The sequence below is a fragment of the Paramormyrops kingsleyae genome, chromosome 12, assembly GCF_048594095.1.
Source record: "Paramormyrops kingsleyae isolate MSU_618 chromosome 12, PKINGS_0.4, whole genome shotgun sequence".
Lineage (NCBI taxonomy): Eukaryota > Metazoa > Chordata > Actinopteri > Osteoglossiformes > Mormyridae > Paramormyrops > Paramormyrops kingsleyae.
In genome coordinates, this window is record NC_132808.1 from 31,860,809 (window position 1) to 31,882,721 (window position 21,913).

Here is a 21,913-nt window from a genome sequence, read left to right on the forward strand (position 1 = left end):
CTGCGCGTTTTCCGTATAGCGTAGTTTGATGTTTCGGCACATAGTCATTATGGTATTTTATTGATAGGGAAGCGGATCGCGAGCAGGGAGTAAAATAACTTTATCTAGATAGAACATGCCTTAGCGCGTTTGCACATCTGCCGAGTGGAATTTCTTCATGGAGATTTTTAGAAGATCAAGCTGCAGTACTAAACCTTACTTGTACGTAGCACTTTTACACTCTGACCCTGATAGCCGCCAATGAATCTGATAGTAGTATTAGCTAACTATAGCTGCACGTTTTATATCGAGCATTAATATCTGCAATTAGAGTGAGCTATCCCAATACAACGCGAGTCAGATTAATACCAAACAGTTATTTCGCATAGCACTAGTTATAAATAAGGAATGAAATCTATAAAACAGTTGCTGCTCGCTTGGAAGTCTCAGTGCTTTTTGTAAGGGGGTGTAAATGACCTAGACCGATAACACTAGAACTATAACCGCTTGGTTTACATGGGAATATATTATTAACTTTAAAGCGCCCAACAGTATTTTGTCAGGATTGTATTAGTAGTATAGCAATCATTAATATTGCATCAGTGTAGTTCTTTATGTAAAAGTAGTTGATCGTTGTTCGGGGTAATTATAAAAGTATATGATTAATGACAGTATGCTACTTACTACAAGGTGTCTACTAATAATATTTTTCCTTAATTACTTTTTTTTCTCTTAGTCACGTTCTTGCAAAAAGGATCATTCCTGATCGAAATCTAGGTGAAGCTTACGGCTATAAGGCTTATTATCGTTGACCTAGCAGTGACCCTGGGTCTTAACTGTTGGATAGCAACAATACACCCTGGACCACAGATTAAGGCAGTGGCAGAATGTCGGAGTACATACTCCACTTTCAGTCTCAGCTGACAGGCATCATGGAGACAGTCCTTAAAGGGGCCATCCATGATATCACTAAACTGGTTGAGGATAGCTTCCTGGAGGAGCTGTTGCAGAGTAGGCTAGAGATAAAGGCTCTGACGGAGAGGTTGCAGACCTCTGAGAAGAACTGGAGAGAGCGAGAGGAGCTTTTGATGCTGAAGCACGCAGATTACAGCAAAGCTGACGTTTTCAGAAAAAAAGCAATTCCGAAAGCTGCAGAAACACAGTCTGGTGAGTGCAGATTAAAATGCTTGCAACTACTGTCTAATTGACGTTCACAGGACACTTCCTTATTTTTTAAGACCCCTCAGTGGATCCAAACTCTCCATTCGACTCACTCTTGCTGCTGTGAAAATTCTGATGGTTTGGTTGTTGGTCTTTTTCTAAAGATGTTGAGGAGTGGTTTGATGTAAAAGACGGAAAGGTAAACCACAGCGTCTGCCATTGGGCCGTCCTGGATGCAGCATCTGCTGGTGTTACGGCAGAAGTAGCCGCATGCAGACCAGCCAGATCCCTGGATATGGCCCCACAAACTGTAAATGGCATCTATACATCAGTTATAAATTCAGATCCATCATTAAGCTGTTTGTGTTGGACGTTTAGCCTTGTTTTTTTCTTGCGATACAGGCCACACATATGGATGCAGATGGTTTTGAGTTCACTTGTAAAAATGAGCATGACAAAGAGACCAGTTGCGCTAACCAAGAAAGTTACAAGGCGTGTTTGGATGGTAAGTGCCGTGAGTATTTGTTTTACATTCTTTTGATATGAATAAGATAGTTTGGAGACAGTCAATGATCCAGCGAGTTCATAAAAGATAGACGTGAACAAGAAAATATTGACCAAGCTTAAGGAGTTTTAGATGGTGCTTGACTTTGGTTTTCGTTGCACTCCTCATATTCTCTCTGTCGCTGAAACTCTTTTTTTTCTAAATATTTTAATAATAATAATAATAATAATTGATAATAATAATTGATACTTTATTGATCCCCGTGGGGAAATTGTTTTTACGCCTCCCTCAACTTGCTCTTTGTAGAGCAAGCTGTCCGCGAAGGGCAGCCACCCATAGCGGCGCCCAGGGAGCTGGGGATTGAGGGTCTTGCTCAAGGACCCGCAGACGTGCTGAGGCTGGGCTTGAACTGGCGACCAAATATATGATTACAGGCACACGGCTTAGCCCACTGAGCCACACGCTGCCCCCTATATTTTGTACCCATATATTTTTTTCTATAATTATTTCTATTTCTATTTTAGACTGTGTATTTTTATTTAATTTTATTCTTTATTTTTTACTTCATTTAATTTGATATTTTCTTCGTCTTTGTGAAACACTTTAGGTCGCATTCAGTTGTATGACAGGTGCTATACAAATAAAATAATTATCATTATTGCTATTATTATTCAGCTATGATTAACTTAAAGTTCATTAGAATGACAATACAATGTAAAGGTTATAAGTTCCAGTTATTTCAGGACCCATAATAACAGCAAGATGTGTTTCCAAGCAGGAATCCATTTAACTTAAAGCTGTAATCTTGCCTTTTTTTCTCCACCAGGAGATGATCCTGCATATTTGATCTGCTTGTACAGTAGCTCCAGGGAATCGGCCTGCACAGGAGTAGCGAGCCAGAATCTCTGTGCTGACGCAGAGCTCTCCCCTGTGCAAGGCTCCGCTGACAGTCAGAGACACAGGAGGACTCCAGCTGACGCACAGGGGGAGGGGCCTGGCTTGGAGGCAGCCCGTGAGAAAGACCATCAGAGGCTCGATCTGGCGGAAAACGACAATGAACAGGGCGCAGGAAGGATCAGTATCCAGGGTTTTGATTTTGTCGCGCGAGAAACCCTCAGTCGGCAGCATGCTGCGTTTGCCCAGGGTGACCTGAGCACAGTGACTGAAAGGCCAGGTTTACCTGCACTCGCAGAACAGGACTCGGAGTCTCAGTCAACCATGGAGCATGCTAGTCAGCATCTCTCCTCATTAAGAGCTCCCACTGAGAACCTAGACTGTGCCGATTCGGTTTCTGTTAAAGACGAAGTTGAAATACAGTCCGTGTGGAGTGAAGAGGCCAGGCTAGCGGCGGCAGCACAGTCCCAACACGACCAGAACAGAGGGATCGAACAAAAACTTCTGCAGATTCGCTTTCCCTGCGTAGCGCCACTGGGGAACGCGACATGGCTTCAGAAACTGTGCTCGGCAAAGGCCAAAAACGCAGCTGCAGAGCGTATCGAGCTGCAGAACAGGGTAGAAACCCCCCAGACGGTGGATAGCGGGAGTAGCATGCCGGTAAACTCTGACTCCTCAAATGACATAGAGGGTTTCACGTGCGATACAGGGTTCCCGGGAAACACCGGTATCCCCCAGCCCTCTTCAGCTGAAATGAAGTCATTCAGCTGTTTACACTGTGGAAAGAGCTTCACTCTGCTAAGAAACCTCAAAGATCACCAGCGGTACCACACTGGAAAGAAGTCCTACACTTGCACGCAGTGCGGGAAGGGTTTTGTTTATATGTGCCACCTGAAAGTGCATCTGCAGAGCCATACGGGAGAGAGACCATTCAGCTGCACGCAGTGCGGCAAGAGCTTCACGTACCTGTGCAATTTAAAGTCGCACCAGATATATCATACAGGGGAGAAACCCTTCAGCTGCTCTCAATGCGGCAAGAGCTTCAGTCAGCTGAGTCATCTGAAGAAGCACAGGTTGATCCACTCTGGCGACCGGCCGCACAGCTGCAAGGATTGCGGAAAACGGTTCTCGACAAATGGCGAACTGCGAAGACATCAGCAAATTCATGCCCGATAGACTGTGTTTTACTGGTTCATAGAGTCTTCCTAAAAGGTTAAACGTACATTTTACTTATTGTAGACACATGCTGTTACAGTTTAACTTAATCAAATGAAGACAAATGTACTTAAAGCCCTTTTTAAAAAAAAAAAAAACAAAAAAACTTTGTTTTATTATTAACTTCAGAGTTTTGGAACATATAGTTTTAATGTTAAGCCTTTGTAAGTTTGTTCTGACCCAAAAAAATAAATGGGGAAACTGGAATGTAACAAAATATCTATGACCTGCATTTGCATTGATGTTCGACATCATCTTCCCCCAACAAACATGTGCACTCTTTAGTTCCCATCCACTGTCCCACAAATTGCTATAGTATTTTTATAGAAGACATATTTTGCAAAATACTTTTAAAAGTTGTTTGTTTGGCAGATGCCAAAGTGCCGTACAAGTGAGGCAAATAACACATCAATGAATTTAGGGCAAGAATATCCTTCAGAGGTAGCAAATAAATCGGTGAATTGATTAGCATATAGCGCATCACTTGTGTGGAATCCACAGTGTAAAGTAGTACTTGGGTTTTCTGCTTAGCGATTTTAATACCATTCGCAAGTAACAAAGCATATTGCTGCTTATAGCCAGAAATATTTTAGTTTTTATAAAGCTACTGGATAGCATCTTATCTCTAACTGACCAAATCATCTCTGGAAATAGTGAAATGGGGAAAATGGTTAACCTTGCTATTGTGTTTGGGTCAGCACCGACCCTCTTTAACATAAGAGATAGGAACAGAAAACTAACATAGGACTAAGGTTAAGGCTGTATTCTTCACCAAGGCTGTGTTTGATGCGTGAGAGTGTGTGGTCTAACTGTTATGATATTCTCCACTAACCTAAATTACAGGTAGAGACAATATTTTACCATTAACATTAAAACTTTTTCATTTCCTCCGAAGATAGGGTGACCAGATAATCCATGTCAGGGAGACACTTTGAGCTACTTCAGGGTTTTACAAACTACTTTCAAATTGAAAGGCTCCTGTGTTTGGCTAAATAGTTCAGCTATTCCTGTGCTTTGACTGGTTTGTTTCCGTGACTGAAAGACTCATCCAGCTGTTTCATATTAGCATTAGTGGCATATGCATGATTATAGGAGACTGACCAATCAGCACACAGCAAGAACTCAGTGCTCAAGTGAAATCCAGGTCTGTTTAATTGAAATGGTAATTTACAATTCCTGTCCTAGCTCAGAGTGTCCTCCCTGACATGGATTATCTGGTCACCCTATCCGAAGAACGGAAGTTCCACAGCTATCTAATAAGGATGCCATGAATGCACTACATCCATGCCGCAGTGAGACTGAATGAAGTATCTCTGGGTTTTAACACTGTATAAACTACAGTTATGATTAATATCCCTTTCAACCTTTTATTAAAGTGTCATACACCTGGCATTCTGGGCTGCCAACATTGGTCAGCTGGATGGAGTGAGATTTTTAATTTGAGACAAGTCTGCACACTCATTTACATGTATGTAACAGTGTTTTTACCTTGTAAATAGTCTGTAGGGTTTGCAAACTGCCCCTATGCTTTTGTAGCTAATTTTAGGTTTATAATGAATTAATAGGCCTATAAATTTGCCGTAAGATTTCTTGTGTAAACGTGAGTCACGGCATTATTCCCTCCTCCAAGGCAGTAGGGGGCGATATACGTTCCTCTAATCGAGTTCGGAAATTAAACTGACCGGCGAAGAAGAGCAAGTAGAAGAGACTCTTTTTATACGCTGGTGTTGGGTTGTAAATATTGTTTGGTACTCACAGCCGTGATCACACCTCCGGTTATGCTGGAAGCTTCAGATTCATTATTCTCGCCTTTTGCATGCGCAGAGTTCTTACTCCTAACACCAGGAAATATGCGGCATTAGTCAGCGTCTGTTTTTTAGGTAGTTGTGCTCTGCCCGCATCTCCCTGGGTCTCCAGCATGTCGGACTCCGTGCTGGGCAGGACCTTCAGCGGCCGCATCTCGGCGGTGATGGAGGCGCTGGTGGGAGCCGCGGCGCTGGAGATAACGCGCATCTTCGAGAGCAGCGTCTCCGAGCTCCGGCTGGAAATCGCCCGGAGCCACACCGAAGTGGAGACCCTGAAGCGCCAGCTGGAGGCGTCCGAGAAGCAGATACTGGATAGGAGGACGAGCCGGGCTCCGGACATCAGCGGTCCGGTTCGGTTTTCTAATGCGGACCGAGAAACAGCAGTGCCGGGACAGGGAAGCGGTGTGTAACGCCGATGTTAGAAAGTGCTCTTGGCAAATGATGCAAAGGAATCGTTTAATGCGCGATCACACATCAAAAATGGCATATCACATGCCCGTTACGAATAAAATTAAGATATGCATATGCATTTGAACTAGAATTGGTAGCCTTAAAAACAAAAAAACTATACTTTGCTTCAGTGGGTATTGTAGAAATCATTTGCTCATAGGAAGCACTACGTTGTGGCCTGGGGGGAGGGAGAAAATCGTGCATGCGACTAGTTCGAATATGACACCCGTGGAAATGCCCACTATCACCCTGACACAAGGGGTCACAGGTTCGTTCAGGCAAACATGGAAGTAAAAATGTGCAGCCCATCTTGACTTCAGTTAAAACAGATTAAATGTTCTTCAAACGACAGCAGCGAAACAAATACTCAAGCAGCAGCTCAAAACTAACAAACCGCATAAACGGTGCCCCAACTAACCTGCCGCTATAGCACACCTGCCATAGATTCTCAAGACAGTTATACCTCAACAGCTGTCAATCCAGCAACAAGTGGGGGGGGGGGGAGGACCAGTACCAAGGTGGAATACATGACCACCCAGCGAGGAGCACGCAGGGGTGCCAGGTCTCACACATGTGGCGTGACACTTGCACTTTGACTCTCAGGCTCACGCAAGAAATCTTGTGGTAAATCTACAGTATATTCTAGTATAAACTTAAAATTAGCTACAAAGCGTTGGGGTAGGTTTCAAACCCTACAGACTTTTTACAAGGTAATAAAACTCGTGCGCATGTGTGTGCAGACATTGCTTGAACTGAAAATCTCACACCAGCCAGCTAACAAACGTTGGCAACCCTGATTTCCGGGTGTATAGCACTTTAATAACGCCCTTACCGGGCTGAAAGTGACTCTGCGGACCGCGAAGGAGACAGTCTTGCGTTTACGGACCTGCTGCTCACGCTGCAGCATCGGCAGCCAAATGTTGACGCCAGGCGCCAAAAAGAGACGGACCACCAGAGGAGCGGCTGATGGAAACAGTCACCGCATGACTGAGCACACGCTCCAGTGTCATCACACTGCCCTCGTTATATGGACTGCACTAATTAAGGGCACATAGAATGGGTGGGGTTAAGATATTTCAGACATAGCAGTTAATCCACCCTGTTCCAGTTGCATCCTGTATATCTGATGACCGCTGTGTATGTTTGGCCTGAATTTGTTCCTTGTGTTGTCTCTGTCTGTGTCTGTAGAGATTAAGTGTGGAAGACCCCTCGAAGCTGAAGATTCCCGCAGTCAGTTAGGGGGCAGCGTGCAGGATGCCCCCCAACAGCCCCACAGGGTCAAAGACGAGGAGTCGGGCATATTTGAACAAGCTGGTCCTGAGGTGGTCACCATTATCGTCAAAGAGGAGGTCTGTGTTTTCAGGGATTGTGAATGCTTAAAAAGGTTTTCATTATCAGATTATTTTAACCATAAAAGCTACATGCATTTACTTGCAAAATTCTAAGGAATCTTAAATTGCCACATGGGTCTTTTGGAAATGAGAATCTTTCAGCTGTGGCAGTTATTTAATGAAGTTCTGCCTTCCTGAGCAGCTGGTGGAACCGGACATGAAACCACAGCTGGTGGAGACCCGAAGACCAGGGAGGTCCAGTCCAGGGGTGCAGGGCTTCAAGGGTCCAGGGCCTGGAGATGGTGAGGGATGCTGAGGATGAACATGTGGAAGATGGTTGGAAGGAACCTGACGTCTGAATCCATTATCTGTAGTATGCCAGATGATATGACGGGTATAATATGTACAGTAAAACCGGTCTAAGTCGACACTCGCGGGACCAGCTTAAAAGTGACGACTTAGAGAATTGACGAGATAGACGTAAGTCGCCAAAGTGTCGACTTAGGTGTATCTCGCCGTTTTGCCGACTAGTAAATATAACACCATACCTCTACTCATCATGGTAGAGACCTGCGCGGGACGGATTTTTCAGTCCCGCTCCCGCAAGATTCTGTCCCGCTCCCACAAAAAATATATATTATTTTTTCCCGCTCCCGCCCGCAGTATTCAAGTTTTGTCCCGGTTCCCGCCCGCAAAATACTGCAGGTAAACATATAAGTAGTTTTATTTTTACCGCTTCTTCCCGCTACTCTGTTATTTGAGTATACTGTATATAAAAAAGAAACGGAAAATAAACAAATATGTTTAGTTTTATTTTAGTTTAATTAAATGGAATGATGAACATGGACACGAACGAGGAGCTTTTCAGAACATGCCATCCCGTCCAAGCACCAGGCTGATTACTTCTTGGGGTGTCCGGTTACGTCCCCCGGCACTCAGAGCGCGGCAATTGTAGTTTCTGTAGACGATTCGCCTGTAAATTGTTATTATTTTAATTTAGTCGTTCTTGTTGCTTTTGTACAGTAGACAAACGAGTATTTGTTTTTAATAAATTAATTTTAAGATAATTACATTTTGCGGGAGTCCCGCGATTAATTCTATTCTCCCACAACCCGCACATACATGAGGACCTTACCGCCCGCACCCGCATTCACCCATCAAATCTTGTCCCGCGCCGCACTCGGTAGGTGGGGATTCCCCGTTTCTACATTGCCGTGGTGACAAGCAGGCGGCGGGAATGCAGCGATTGGGGTGTCGACTTACAGGTAGGAAAATCCATTCATTTGTGTTGTTCGGGACCGGGATTTAGGTGACGACTAAGGGAATTTGACGACTTACAAGCGGCGACTTACACAAGGAATTTTAAAGGAAACATCATTAGGAAAAATCGGGACTTTTGCTTGAGCGTCGACTTGTGCACATTGACGAGTTACAAGCCGGTGACTTAGACCAGTTTTACTGTATGTGTGTCCGCATTTATATATCATGTATTTGTAATTTGCAAGTACAGTGGTACCTCGGTTCTCGAACTTAATCCGTTCCGGACTCCGGATCGAATCCTAAAAAGTTCGAGTTCTGATTGAATTTTTCTCATAAGAAATAATGGAAAACCAATTACAGTCGAACCCACTTATCTTGACCTCGGCTAACTCGCCAACCCTATTAAGTCGACGTTTTTGAAGTGGAACCGCCAAATTCCCTCTTTGCATTAGCATTTCTCATCGGTTATGTTGATTCTTTTATGTCGCCGAACCCTAATATCTCGAGCACAAAAGAGGGCCAAAATCGTCACTTAACGTCGGTTATCTCGATCCCTGTGACTAATCGCCGGCTTTTTGAAATGTATCACAAGTGCTAAACAGCTGCATTAGCGCGTATTCAAATCGCATTCGCATGGTAATTTGCTGAACAACGCAGCGGAGAAACGCGATCTAGGTAAATCCCCATCAAAACCATAAAAGGGGGGGGGGGGAATGTGGCCAGGTGTGAATGGCTCATGCTTACGTTTATGCTAGCTTTGGACTAACCAATAAATTGATCATTCACTCCAATGACAGTTCACTCATTCTTGTTGATCTTGTCTGAGGGATAACACGCTGTTGCTATTCTGTTTATTTTTTTCCTTCTAAAAATGTCTGGAGGTCTTAAGAGAAAACTGGACAATCAGACATTAGAGAAAAAGTATGAAATCATACAGCAGCTAGAAAAAGGAACAAAACCGGCTCACCTTAGTCGTCAGCATGGCATTCCAGCGAACACCATTTCAGGATGGAAAAAGAAGGCTGACGTGATAAAGCAAATGTACGAGAAGTCTGTTTTTGATCCAGAAAGAAAAAGATTTAGAGCGGCTGTGCACAAAGATGTCGACGATGCATTGTTGCAGTGGTTCACGAATACGCGAGCGAAAAACTTAACCGTCAATGGTCCCTTGCTGATGGAGAAGGCGGACATCCTTGCTGCAAAGCTAGGACACTCTGACTTTAAAGCAAGTCAGGGGTGGCTGGATCGTTTCAAAAAGAGGCACAACATCGTCTTCTAAGCAATTTGTGGAGAGAGCACTGCGGTTCAACAGAAGCACGTGGATTCATGACTGAAGACTCAAATGCGCACACTTTTGGATACCTATGAGGCTCGGAACATTTTTAATGTTGATGAAACTGGGGTGTTTTGGAAATGCCTTCCAGACAAAACTATGGCGTTTCGTGGGGAGGCTTGTCATGGTGGAAAAAAGTCGAAGGATCGACTTACAGTGCTAGTTGCCGCTAACATGGATGGAAGCCAAAAACTCCCGCTCTACGTTATAGGAAAGTCCAAGACTCCCAGATGCTTTAAGCAGACCAAAGTTCTCCCATGCGATTACGATGGCCAGTCAAGAGCCTGGATCACAGGAGATCTATTCAGTGCATGGGTGAAAAAGTGGGACAGGAAGTTCCAAGCAGAAAAAAGGAAGGTGGCACTAATCGTGGACAACTGTAGAGCTCATCCAGATGTTCCTGGTCTCAAGTCTATTACGATCTTTTACCTCCCACCTAACACAACGAGTAAGCTCCAACCAATGGACCAGGTGCTTAAGGTGTACTACAGGAAAATGACCAATACCTGCTCCATGATGAAAAGAAGGCGCAGTATACCCCTTCCCTTCTAGATGCAATGAACTTCCTGAGATCAGCCTGGAATAACGTGAAGAAGGAAACTATCACAAACTGCTGGATGCACTGCATCATTCAGGATATTTCCAATGATGAGTTTCAGGCACAGTGCCATGCAGCCGCAGAAGAACTCGCGGAAGTAGTGGAAAAATCAAGCCTTACAGATGCTGTCTTGGAAGAGGAGGCACAGGAGTTAGCCATCACTGTCCAGGAATTCCGAGATTACATAGACATCGACAAAGACGTTGTTACATGTACTGATGGCATGATCACCGATGAAGACATTATATCAAGTGTGCAGTCAGCACAGCCAAGCATATCTGCATGCGGCAATGACAACGAAGATGAAGATGCGGACGAAGATTTGGAACCAATTCCCTCTGCCGGTGAGGTGATAGAAATGCTACAAAAAATTCGACGGTATGGTTCTTTTGTAGGGGATGAAACTGTTTTAGACAGCATAAATAATATCGAAGCATTTGTTTTCAAGCAGACTGTCAAAGGCAAAAAGCAACAAAGCATTTTAGACTTTGTAAAGAAACCATATTAACTGCGTGTAGGATACTTTTCAGAGCTGTCAGACTGAAATGACTTGTGAATTTAATTTTGACACTGGTTTGCTTTTTGTAACAACGAATTACACCCCGCAGGTTTTTTTTCTGATTTTGTGAGCAATCTTTGTGTTTGCATTGTTGGATAATATAATTAAAGGTTTGTATCGAGAATCGATGGTGGTTTTTATTGTATACTGGTAAATCTCTGCTTTTAGTTGGTGCACATTAGTTGGTGCACATTAGCCAACATGTATGTACATTTTTATAGCATGCCGATCGCGTCATCAAACAAATCGCGGCAACGCTGTTGTGTAAAAAAAACCACCAAAAACCCGTGCATCCACATTCTCATTTATTAACGCACGTAAATAAATTTCAAGCATATGTTAATACAGTATATTGCCGCCAAATTGGTTTTCGGTTATCTCGATCATCGGTTATCTCAACGCTTTTTGGCAACCCCCTAGGCCGGCGACATAACCGGGTTCGACTGTAATTGGTTCCCGGCCCCCCAAAATTACACACAATATATATATTTATTTATTCTAGCATTTAAACACAAAATTAACAGGATGAAACAAGAAGAGCATTTTTTTCTTAATGGCTTCAAAAACGATAAAGATCCCAACATTACCCCTGTCCTGCCCCGATCGTCCGCTCCTTCCGTGTGCCACGCCCCCTCGTTAACCCCGTGTGGAATCCCCGTGTGATCAGCTGTGTCTGGTTGTTGTCATTAGTCCTCTGTATTAAGTCCGCGTTTCAGTTTGTTTCCCCAGTCTGGTCATTGGGTGCGTTCGACTTGCTTACAGCGCTGGCTTAAAGCAACGCATTCTGATCCTGACAGAATGCATTACGGTTAGGTGCATTGCGACCTCTCACCCGGCTGAACAAACTGGAACCGCCTCCGTGACGACAAACCTTTGCCCTTATTGGCTGAAGAGTTTAGTTACACGCATGACGATTGTATCCCAGGCAGATCCGATGCGTAATCTGCTATTTCTCCCGAATATCACGTAAAGCAGTGAGAACTGGTTTTCAGTTAATTTACCTGGTAAAATAAAGTTTAAATAAATTACATAAATGCTCTAATAGTACACGTAAGTTAGTGGTTTATTTATTGTTAGTTACTGTAATGTTGCGCTGCTTTATTTGGTTAATCGTCCAGTCTGTGAAGAAGGCATTCAAGTAAGAATTGCATTGTAGTATGACTCATTTCCTGGCGCGTACAATTTATATTAGGTCAGCGTTCACGGTGCGACTTCTGATATTCAGATCGAGTTCTAGGTGAAACTGGTTTGTTGGACTTTCAAGAAATTCGAGTTCTAGTGAGTTTGAGAACCGAGGTACCACTGTATTTAAATTTTTCAATGATAATGATAACGTGCCCAGCAATGAGCTGGCGTCCCATCTGGAGTGATGGAATAGGCTGCAGGCCCACAGTGGCATGCACCAAGCTAAGCATTTGGAAAACAGACTGAGTAATATTAATTTAATTGGGCTGCACAAAATCACATTGTGGTTATATTGTGATACTCACCAGAGCTTTACACCATGAGCATGAACATTTGTCTGGACGCTGTCCAAATTTATACAGATCACTAAGTTTTGGGTGTCAAAATACGCATCGCGTAAATACTTTTGGTGTACTACTTAATCATCTTATCAAACTGTGGGCATGAGTAAATGTCCATATAGTACCAAAATTGGATGTCAGCCCTATAATTTAACATTATATGTGTGGGTATGTTAACTATTGGCTAAGAAAAAGCTATATAATGAGGTGTCACACATTAAGGGGATTTCCGAAGGACTTGGTGTTAGTGCTTAATAAGTAGAAGTTACAATAAATGTGCTATTTCACTGTGAGCAGTCTGAGCAGCATATGTTTGTTTGGGAATTAAACCCAGGGAACGCCAGTTGGTTGTTGGATCAATCCCATGTCACTTTTATTTACCTCTTAGGTGCTGGACAGGAAAACAGCTGGTTTAGACCTCAGCCTATCAGGGACCACACTGCGTCGTCGTGTTTCTCAGTGCCTGGGATAGGGGGCGCTCCACGGCGGCCTGGTCCTCCGGGGACAGATTACTGCTTGCAGGGATTCAATGGCCTGGGACATGACAGGAGAACGGTGACCTGTAGCGGGATGGTAGGGGAGGGGTCCCAGAACGTCTCCCGGACACTAAGGACGGTCTGCAGGCAGCCGAGGCACTCGGCACCGGATGCTCCCCAGCCCCACTCCGTTTCGACCCCGGACCAGTTTCAGCCCTGCGTACCTCCTGGCCACAGGGTCCCGCGCGCCACCGGATTGGCCGACGGCTCGGAGGTGCAGCTCGTACCCTCACAGCAAAAGGCAGAGCCTCAGAGCAAGCGGAAGAGGCGGTCTGTTCTCAGCACCACCACGGACAGACCGTACTCGTGCGCCGTCTGCAATAAGGGCTTCATTAGCCCCTCCCACCTGGACATGCACATTCGTGTGCACACGGGCGAGCGGCCCTTCAGCTGTGGCCAGTGCGGCATGAGGTTCGCCCAGAAGGGCAACCTACGGGCTCACCAGCGGCAGGTGCACCAGGGCAAGAGGCCCTTTCCGTGCCCCGAATGCGGCAAGCGATTCACCAAGCGGGGCAACCTGAGGACGCACCAGCAGCAGGTGCATCTGGGCAAACGGCCCTACCCCTGCTCCCATTGCAGCAAGGCCTACTTTTCCCAGAAGGACCTCAAGATTCACGAGCAGGTCCACTCTGGAGAGTAGGCCGGTGCCCCATCTCCGCACTTATATTACATGCAGACACCCTGGGTCCAGTTCCCTCACACAGGTTTAAATGATCAGTCTACTGCTGAGGACAAAGGGCAGACAAGGGCATATATAGACTGAGAGGTCTGTAGCATTTCTCTTATAGTCTGCATTTTAATTTTGACATTTGAAAATGTATGTATATTTTTCAGATTCTTTTTTTCCACTAACCAAAGTAAATGGATCGATTTGGTTGTGTCCACTTTCCATTATGTGGTCTGGTCCCTTTTTGTGTCTTATCTCTGGTTAGCAGAGGTTTGTGGGAAGCTGTGGAACATGGTTTTGTAACCAAAGGGATCACATCCAGAATGTAGAAGGCGACAAATGTGACGAGCGGCATGACGGTTCAGGAAGTCAGTGTGACATGTGACCCGGCGGTGCAATTACCCGATCTGACATCGACGGTCAGAAAGCTGGACTTTGGGTGAAAAGCTCGGTGTAGCATCTGTGTAACGATGCACGACGTTTTAGAGGTGAAAAGCTCGGTGTAGCATCTGTGTAACGATGCACGACGTTTTAGAGGTGAATTATAGTCACCGTCACCTTATCTGATTCGGTACGTGTGGAACGGAAAAAACTGATCAAAGAAATCAAGCTCAATGAAAACAAAGGCTCTGGGTGATGATGTCTTTGTTTGGAAGTAAATGTTTTTGACGAGTCATTTATGTGGAATCTGTTCTACCCTGCAGACAGTCGTTTACTGCCTTCATATTACACTGCCTGGCCAAAAAAAAAAAGTCACCATTTGAATTTTTCGTTGGGCCTCCTTTAGCTTTGATTGCGGTGCACATTTGTCATGACATTGTTTCCACAAGCTTATGCAACATCTCACCCTTTATTTTCATCCAGATTTGCATTCATTTCTCACCGAGATCCTGTATTGACAAGTGAGTTGAACCTCCATAAAGCCTCCTTCAGCACATCCCAAAGACCTTCAATGAGGTTAAAGTCACAACTTTGTGGTGACCAAGTCACACGTGAAAATGATTCCTCATGCTCCCTGAACCACTCTATGACAATTCGAACCCAATGAATCTTGGCATTCTTGTCCTGGAATATGCCCATGCCAACAGGGAAGAAAAAATCCATTGATGATGGATGGAGGTGTAACCTGGCCATTCAGTAGATTCAGGTACTCAGCTGACTTTACTTTATTGCTGCATAGCGTTGCAGGAATGTAACTTTTAAGTATTTGCTGATATAAATTCAAATGGTGACCTTTTTTTTGGCCATGCAGTGTATTTCACTGTGAGCAAGTGGTGCTGTTACAGTTTACTGCCAGTAGGGGGTGTCGTTGGCGTCAGCAGCAGCTGAATTTAACATTGTCATTCTTTTTACCTGTTATAGTTTTCCAAATGCAATATATTTTGTGAGTTGGATTTCTTGCAAATTAAAGTGTAAAATTCAGATTCGATTAACATGTTCTTTAAATGCATGTAGATGAAGTTTTTTTAATTCAGATGTGACCGTTGACATCACTGGGGAATTGGCAAGGGAGTTTGGGAAATTCAGATTCCATTCCAGTCAGACGTGACTCTGGCTAAAACATGCAAAGTGCTCTGAGGAGAGGGGTGCTAAAAATTACTTGCTTCAATCCTATTTACAGTAACACAAAAACACTATTATTCATTGGCATTTCCACGGTGTTTAAATGCTGTGATCATTCTCAATAGATTTTAAAAAGTTTTAATGTTATTTGCCAAAGAACATTTTGCATGCAAACATCCATCAGTCTATCCATCCATCTTCTAACCTCTTATTCTGCTCGGGGGGGTCATTTCAGGTCTTTTGTAAACATGAGTTCCAGAGAAAATATTTTTTTTTAACCTCTGGGTTGATTAAAAGTTGAGAGAGCTTTTATTGCCGTACAGCGAGGTTCAGTGTGTGGTTCCTAGAATTACAAAAGTAAATATTACCTCAGAAACATTTACACATTTACCCAAAATGCAGTTATGAAACGTGGAATGTGCAGGAATGTGTGTGTGTGTACGTCTGGCCATGTACACAACAGCAATATGCTTTCATGTTAAGGTGCAATGGATAAATCATAGAAAGTGCTTGCAGTCCAATAGTACAGTGAGTAATGTACAGTATGAGATGAATATTGACTGTGAGCTAAGTATTTACAGTCCATGATGTAATAAATAATAACCAGTACTGTGAGTGAGTCTTGGTAGAGTTGGCTGATTGCCTGATTTAGATTGCTACTGGCTTTTGGATAGAAACTGAACCTCATCCGGATAGCGTGGGCTTTGGTTCTCTTGTAGCGCCTACCAGAGGCCAGAGGATGAAGAGGTGATGCCTGGGGTGTGTGGGATCGCTGGAGATGGTGGTCGCTCTGCTGAGGCACCGGCTGCTGTAACTGTTCTACACTGAGGGCAGTGGCACAGTGATAATTCTCTAGGCACCGCTGCGGACTCCCTGCAGGGCTTCTCTCTCTGGTCCCTGCACTCTGCAGCTGGTATGTACCATGCTGAGATGCAGTAGGTGAGAATGCTCTCCATGCTCGATGTGGCAAGCAGGTTGGAAAAGGTTGGGCCAGTCCCCATAGGTAGACAGTAAAATCCCCTAAACTCCATGGAGCAAAGCCAACACATGCAACTTTAACGATCCCAAAGGGGAAATTCTTCATAAGGTATATAATGGATAGTATACGCTCAGCTGACCCCATTTAATCACCAATGGTAATAAGGTGCAGGTTTACTTAATGAATGACCTTGTCACATGGGTTCACCTTGCCACATCTCGTCTTCCAAAAAGACAATAATATTTGGTAACAGGATGTTTTTGTCATCCAATGGTCCATGGATTTCGAATTTAAATGGGATACAAATATATTAAATATCACAAAAAATAAAATTACAACGGCCATAGCCTATTCCACATGAATGAACCCAGGTAATAGTCCTACTGCACTGTTCCCAGTAGCCCCCTACTGGTGAGTCATCGTTAGTACAATCACCTTCTACGTTACGCCGCGTCGGTGCATGAAAAATGCGTTAAAGTTGACGAGTTTTTAATGGTCATGGATACGTTATTGCGTTAAACGGTGAACCAGTTGCCCTGCAAAGTTTTGACTCTGAAATTCTCTGTAGTTGTCTCTAAATTTCTGAACAATCAAGGAAATAAAAATCATAGATAAAATGAAAGAAGTAAAATATATCATACTCCCATTAACAAGTGATAGTGTAATTGTAAGTATAGGAAAACATTTAGTTAGTCATAGTATGAGTCGTTTCGCTGCATCGACCACTATGGGATAGGGTCCAGGTTCCCCCACAGGATAGGCTATTGGAAGATGGATGGATGAATTCAATAGTTTAGCAGGAAACATCTACAGCCTCTATTGGGTTTCATAGGAGAGTAGCCTACGTATCGAATTATGGGTGTGAGTCTCACCCTCTGAGACGATACAATACGCATCTAAATGCATAGGATACAAAAAAGATACAGATACAGGAAATGCAACGTTTCCATAAGCTTATAATTCAACCACTGACTTGTGTCGTAAAACTCGTTTTCATACAAGCTATTATTTTGCAGCAGAAGGATTTTGTGAAAGGTGAATCCGTGTAATTTCTGACAGGAATGTGCATTTAATGCGTTATATATCCAGGAGCGTTCCAAGCTCTCCGGGCCGATGAAAAGGGGCAGTGTTTCTCTGGAAAGCCGCCCCCTTTGTAAGCCGTGCAGACGTCCGGGACTCAGTCAGACCCAGAGAAGATACCGAAAGATCCGGGGAAACCACGATCCCCCGAGAGGCTGCACCCAGACCAGCAGAGCAAACCCAATGCGCTTCTTTTCTCCGCGCTTTTCTTTATTTCTTACTTAGATCGACTGTAATTTTTTTTTTCCTTCTGATCAATTGAGGTAAGTGCAGCGTTTTCTGCATGTTATATGAAAATAATAAAAAAGCATGAAAACACCTTTTAAAATAAACTTGTAAACTTTTCCAGATGTCCGTATGGTTTCTCTGCTTTTGGTTAGTTTTGTATTCTGCTGTTTTAGTGGGGTACCATCACACGTCTGCAGCTGTTGTCTGTGATGTGCTTTTGTGTCCAACTTAGGTACGTTTAATTAGAAACATCCTTTGCGAGTCATAGTAAAACCTATCAGTGAGTTGTTCTAAACACACTTTAAAACGGCAAAACATTTTCCTTGTCACTAATTTACTTTTAGTCTTTTTAGAGACATGATGCTATCCTATCCCTCATTTCAGACCTTTATTGTTCTTTATTATATTACACGTAATCAGACCGTCATTACAGTTTTTTAACCTTTACGTATTTAAATTGAGTAACGTTGATGGCGTTTAAGGATATTTCACCAACCTGGCATTGGTTTGTTCATTTCTCCTATCCTTTTGTGTAATTTTCGCCATCTCTGGATTTCTGCATTATCCGTACGACAAAAAAAGCAGATCCCTTTAACATGTGAAAATAAATAATGAAATGCGATTACAGTGTCAACACACCTGGTTTTTCTCTGAGGGTCGTTCCAGTCCTAAGTTTTTCTTCTTATACAGACCTGCCAGAAGTTTTTCAAAGTCCCGATCGTGGCGGTTATATTTGCATTTCGCAAAGTCGCTTCTGGGACTGATTACGCTAATTACATTGCACGATGCCGGCCGCTTCCTAGCTGAGCGGGTAGCGTTGTGGCCTCCGATTGTTGGTTCGTTTCCTGCTTGCGGTTCTGTGCTTATTACCTCCTTCCCTCCTGTGGTTCAAAGACCCGCAGATTTGAAGATTGGTGTCTCTGAATGGCCCTTAGTGTATGATTATGACCATGTGTCCTGCGATGCACGGTCATCATTGTGTTCCCTGTCTGACTCCATTCTCATCATGTGGGCAGTGGTGTCTCAATGGTTAGGGAAGCACGCTTGTAATTGACAGATTGCTGGTTCAAATCCCCAACCAGTAAGGCACCACTGAGGTACCCTGAGCAAGGCACTGCCCCTCCCAGTGCCGAATTAGCTGCCCCCTGCTATGTCACATTGTCACATTTGGGTTAAATGCAGAGGACACATTTTGTTGCTGTGGCGTGTCAATAACCACTGATCACCAAATTCTAACCCTACTTTGGATGAGCAGCTATGGAAAATAAATTATGTCGGATTTATGAAATTGTTATGAAACTGATTACTTAGGACATTTTGAGATCTGGTTTCAGATGACCGCTACCCAGTGGTTGTCTAATGTGAGGCTGTGGCCCACATTTGGGCTTTGAATAATGGAAGCTTAAGTTGAGTTAGTATTTAGAAGCAATATGGCACTGGTTTGTCCATTATTAAGACATAGAACATTCCAGAAAACCAGTTGTTAGCTGCAGTGTATTCAGATAATTGTCAGTGAACAGTGAGTGTCTGGTGCCCTCTTAATGTTTTTCCAATAAAGATCTCTGGCCACCTACACCATTCTGGGATGACGCTCAAAATCACAGCTGTCCTGCACCAATTTTGATCTGTCTGGTTTGGTTTTAATAGCCAGTTTTCTGGGTGAGCAGGGGTAATTCTAGGATTTGACCATTAGGGGCACCCAGCTTGCAGTAGGACTGGCATCTTTATTAAACAGACTGGTCATTCTTGGTTTATTAACTCGTACAGTAAGTTAAGATCCATTTCAGGACAAGGCCGCATGTTTTATCAAGCCTCCTACGGAACTCCTTCACAAAGGGAAGGCTCAATTTCTCTGCTTATACAATCCAAATAAGCACAGAAATGGCATCTGAGGCTGCTTTGTATGTCAGTCTCCATATTTTTCGACCCTATGTTGACATCTTAAAATTACTCTGCCCTGTTTTCTGTCTGTTCCTAAACAGAAGCCCTTTAGTGCAGTATGTTACATGTACTGTTGGCAGAGGTATTATCTAAAAAAAAAATCCCTCAATTGTGTTTAAAATGGTTACTGCAAGCAATTTTTCTTTTTTGGCTTTTAAAATAAAGCACATTTTCAGACTGTTGCTGCTACATGATGTTTTGTGAACCGTCTCCTAGTCATTGGCCTGGAGATGAAGCAGCCGGGATGGTGGCGACCTTCAGCCGCCGGAACAGCTGTACTTGTGGGCTTTTGGCTGCCATTCTGCCTGAGCCAGGAGTCGCCCTCCCCCCCGCCTCAGGGCAGCACCCTCAAGTTCCGGCTGGCGGGTTACCCCCGCAAACACAACGAGGGCCGCGTGGAGATCTTCTACAAGGGAGAGTGGGGCACCATCTGCGACGACGACTTCACCATAGCCAATGCCCATGTGCTGTGTCGTCAGCTGGGCTTCGTCACCGCCACGGGCTGGACGCACAGTGCCAAGTACGGCAAGGGGACAGGTGAGCTGATTGGCGGCTAAAGGCATGCTGGGAAATGCAGGCAGGCAAATGGTTAAGTGGCAGCCCAGACACACATGTCATACTAACACCATTAATTAATATTAGAAGGGCCGTTGGTAAAAGTATGTAGGGTCACACTTTACTTGAGGGGACAAGAATAACGTAGTACATGCTTAATGCATTAATTAACCAGCAACTAAGTGTTAGTTACATACTCATCCCATGCTTGATCATCATTAATTAATCATGACAGTTCATATATTCATGTGAATTATTTTACTGTGGGTTAATATTCAAAACCAAACAGTGGGAAGTACAATTAAGTGATGCAAGGCGTAGTAATGATTAAATGATTAACAAAAAATGGAATAGTGAATTGTTTTGATGGATAAAATCCATGAAATCACTGACGGGTCCCTGGGCTGCCTTGCTGTGTTACTCCCTGGGGCCGTAAACTGTGTCCAGGGAAGATCTGGCTGGATAATGTGCAGTGTGGCGGCAGCGAGAAAAGCATCGGGCTGTGCCGGTCCCGTGGCTGGGGAAACAGCGACTGTACCCACGACGAGGACGCTGGCGTGATCTGCAAGGATGAGAGGCTGCCTGGCTTTGTAGACTCCAACATCATCGAGGTGGGGGTGGTGGTCAGAGAGCTGAAGCTATCTAGCAAACCTGTGGTGATACTCATCTCCACTGTAGCTATCAGAACAGCTACCATTGGGCAGGCAAATGAATCTGTGTGATATGGAGGTTGAATTGTTACAATGGATAACCATTGTAAAATGCAGTGTTGGGCATTTCACGTCCAGAAGCTGCAAATCCAGACCAAGATTTTGTTTTAACCAACCAGTTGAGTCCTCTGTCTTTATACTCAACTGGTTGATAGAAACAAAATCTTGGTCTGGGTTTGCACCTTCTAGACCTGAAATGCCCAACACTGGTAAAATGTTATATTTTTATGTTTTACTTTTGCATTTTTGTGACATATTGTTCAATTGTTTGTGACATATAATGACAACTACCAGTAGGTTAAAAGTCGCACCTTGTCTTGAAGTGTTGGCCCCTTAGATTGATGGTCATCATGGACGTGTAAGATCATGAGCACCAGGCCCGGACTGGCCATCGTGCATACCAGGCATTTTACCGGTGGGCTGATGGGTTTGTCAGCCGGCAAAATTCCCCCCATCCCCACTCCCCAAAATTCATAATGGGAAACCCCCCCCACCACCACCACCAGGGGCAAAGTCCTCACTGCATGGGATAGAGTTTGCAGCACTCTGAACTGCATTGCTAATTTCTTAATGAGTTCTACTTCAGTATCTTGAGGAACATCTGGGAACCCAGTGGATCTCTTCTGAAGTGTATGTGTAGATTATGTTTTCGTAATTTTCTAATGCTTCTTGATTGCCTTTTATGGAATAACCAGACTGCAGATCATAGGTGCTAAATCAATGGAGAAAGCACTGTGTTTGTACATTGCCCAGATTGGGCTTTCCTGTGACTGAAAAGTCCCATTAGTGTCTTACCACATTTTCTGAAATTCGTTCCTTCAGTTCTGGGTGGCCCTGTAGCTACCATGGTTACTTGAAATGTCTTGAGTTGGTGGTTCAAGCCCCAAATCTGTGTGTTTAGTGTGTATGTGTGGGTTTCATCCTGCTAATAAACGCGTAGGTGTCCATTTTGAGTGTGTTCAGGGTGTCCTGTGTCCCCTGTAGTACATGTTAAACATATTTAATCTTATTCCCAGTTTCAATATCGGATTGTTTTTT

At 43.9% G+C, this 21,913-nt stretch overlaps 2 protein-coding genes across 5 annotated transcripts in view; both read left to right on the plus strand.

Annotated features, from left to right (window-relative positions):
• Window positions 1–29: 29 nt before the first annotated feature.
• Window positions 30–15,241, plus strand: LOC111859342 (uncharacterized). Its single transcript, XM_072718480.1, has 10 exons — window positions 30–201; window positions 716–1,146; window positions 1,305–1,450; window positions 1,543–1,654; window positions 2,472–3,713; window positions 5,494–5,961; window positions 7,198–7,358; window positions 7,543–7,642; window positions 8,528–8,605; window positions 13,005–15,241. Exons 2-10 carry the CDS (start codon window positions 867–869, stop codon window positions 13,790–13,792), a joined length of 3,375 nt encoding a protein of 1,124 aa, XP_072574581.1. The 5' UTR covers window positions 30–201; window positions 716–866; the 3' UTR covers window positions 13,793–15,241.
• Window positions 15,242–15,369: 128 nt separating this feature from the next.
• Window positions 15,370–21,913, plus strand: part of loxl3a (lysyl oxidase-like 3a) — a 30,757-nt gene continuing 24,213 nt past the window's right edge. For all 4 annotated transcript variants that reach the window (XM_023841918.2, XM_023841915.2, XM_023841916.2 and 1 more), the window contains exons 1-3: window positions 15,370–17,704; window positions 19,827–20,147; window positions 20,613–20,776. In XM_023841918.2, coding sequence (XP_023697686.1) covers window positions 19,841–20,147; window positions 20,613–20,776 — 471 coding nt within the window. In that variant the 5' untranslated portion in view covers window positions 15,370–17,704; window positions 19,827–19,840. The remainder of the gene's footprint in view (window positions 17,705–19,826; window positions 20,148–20,612; window positions 20,777–21,913) is intronic.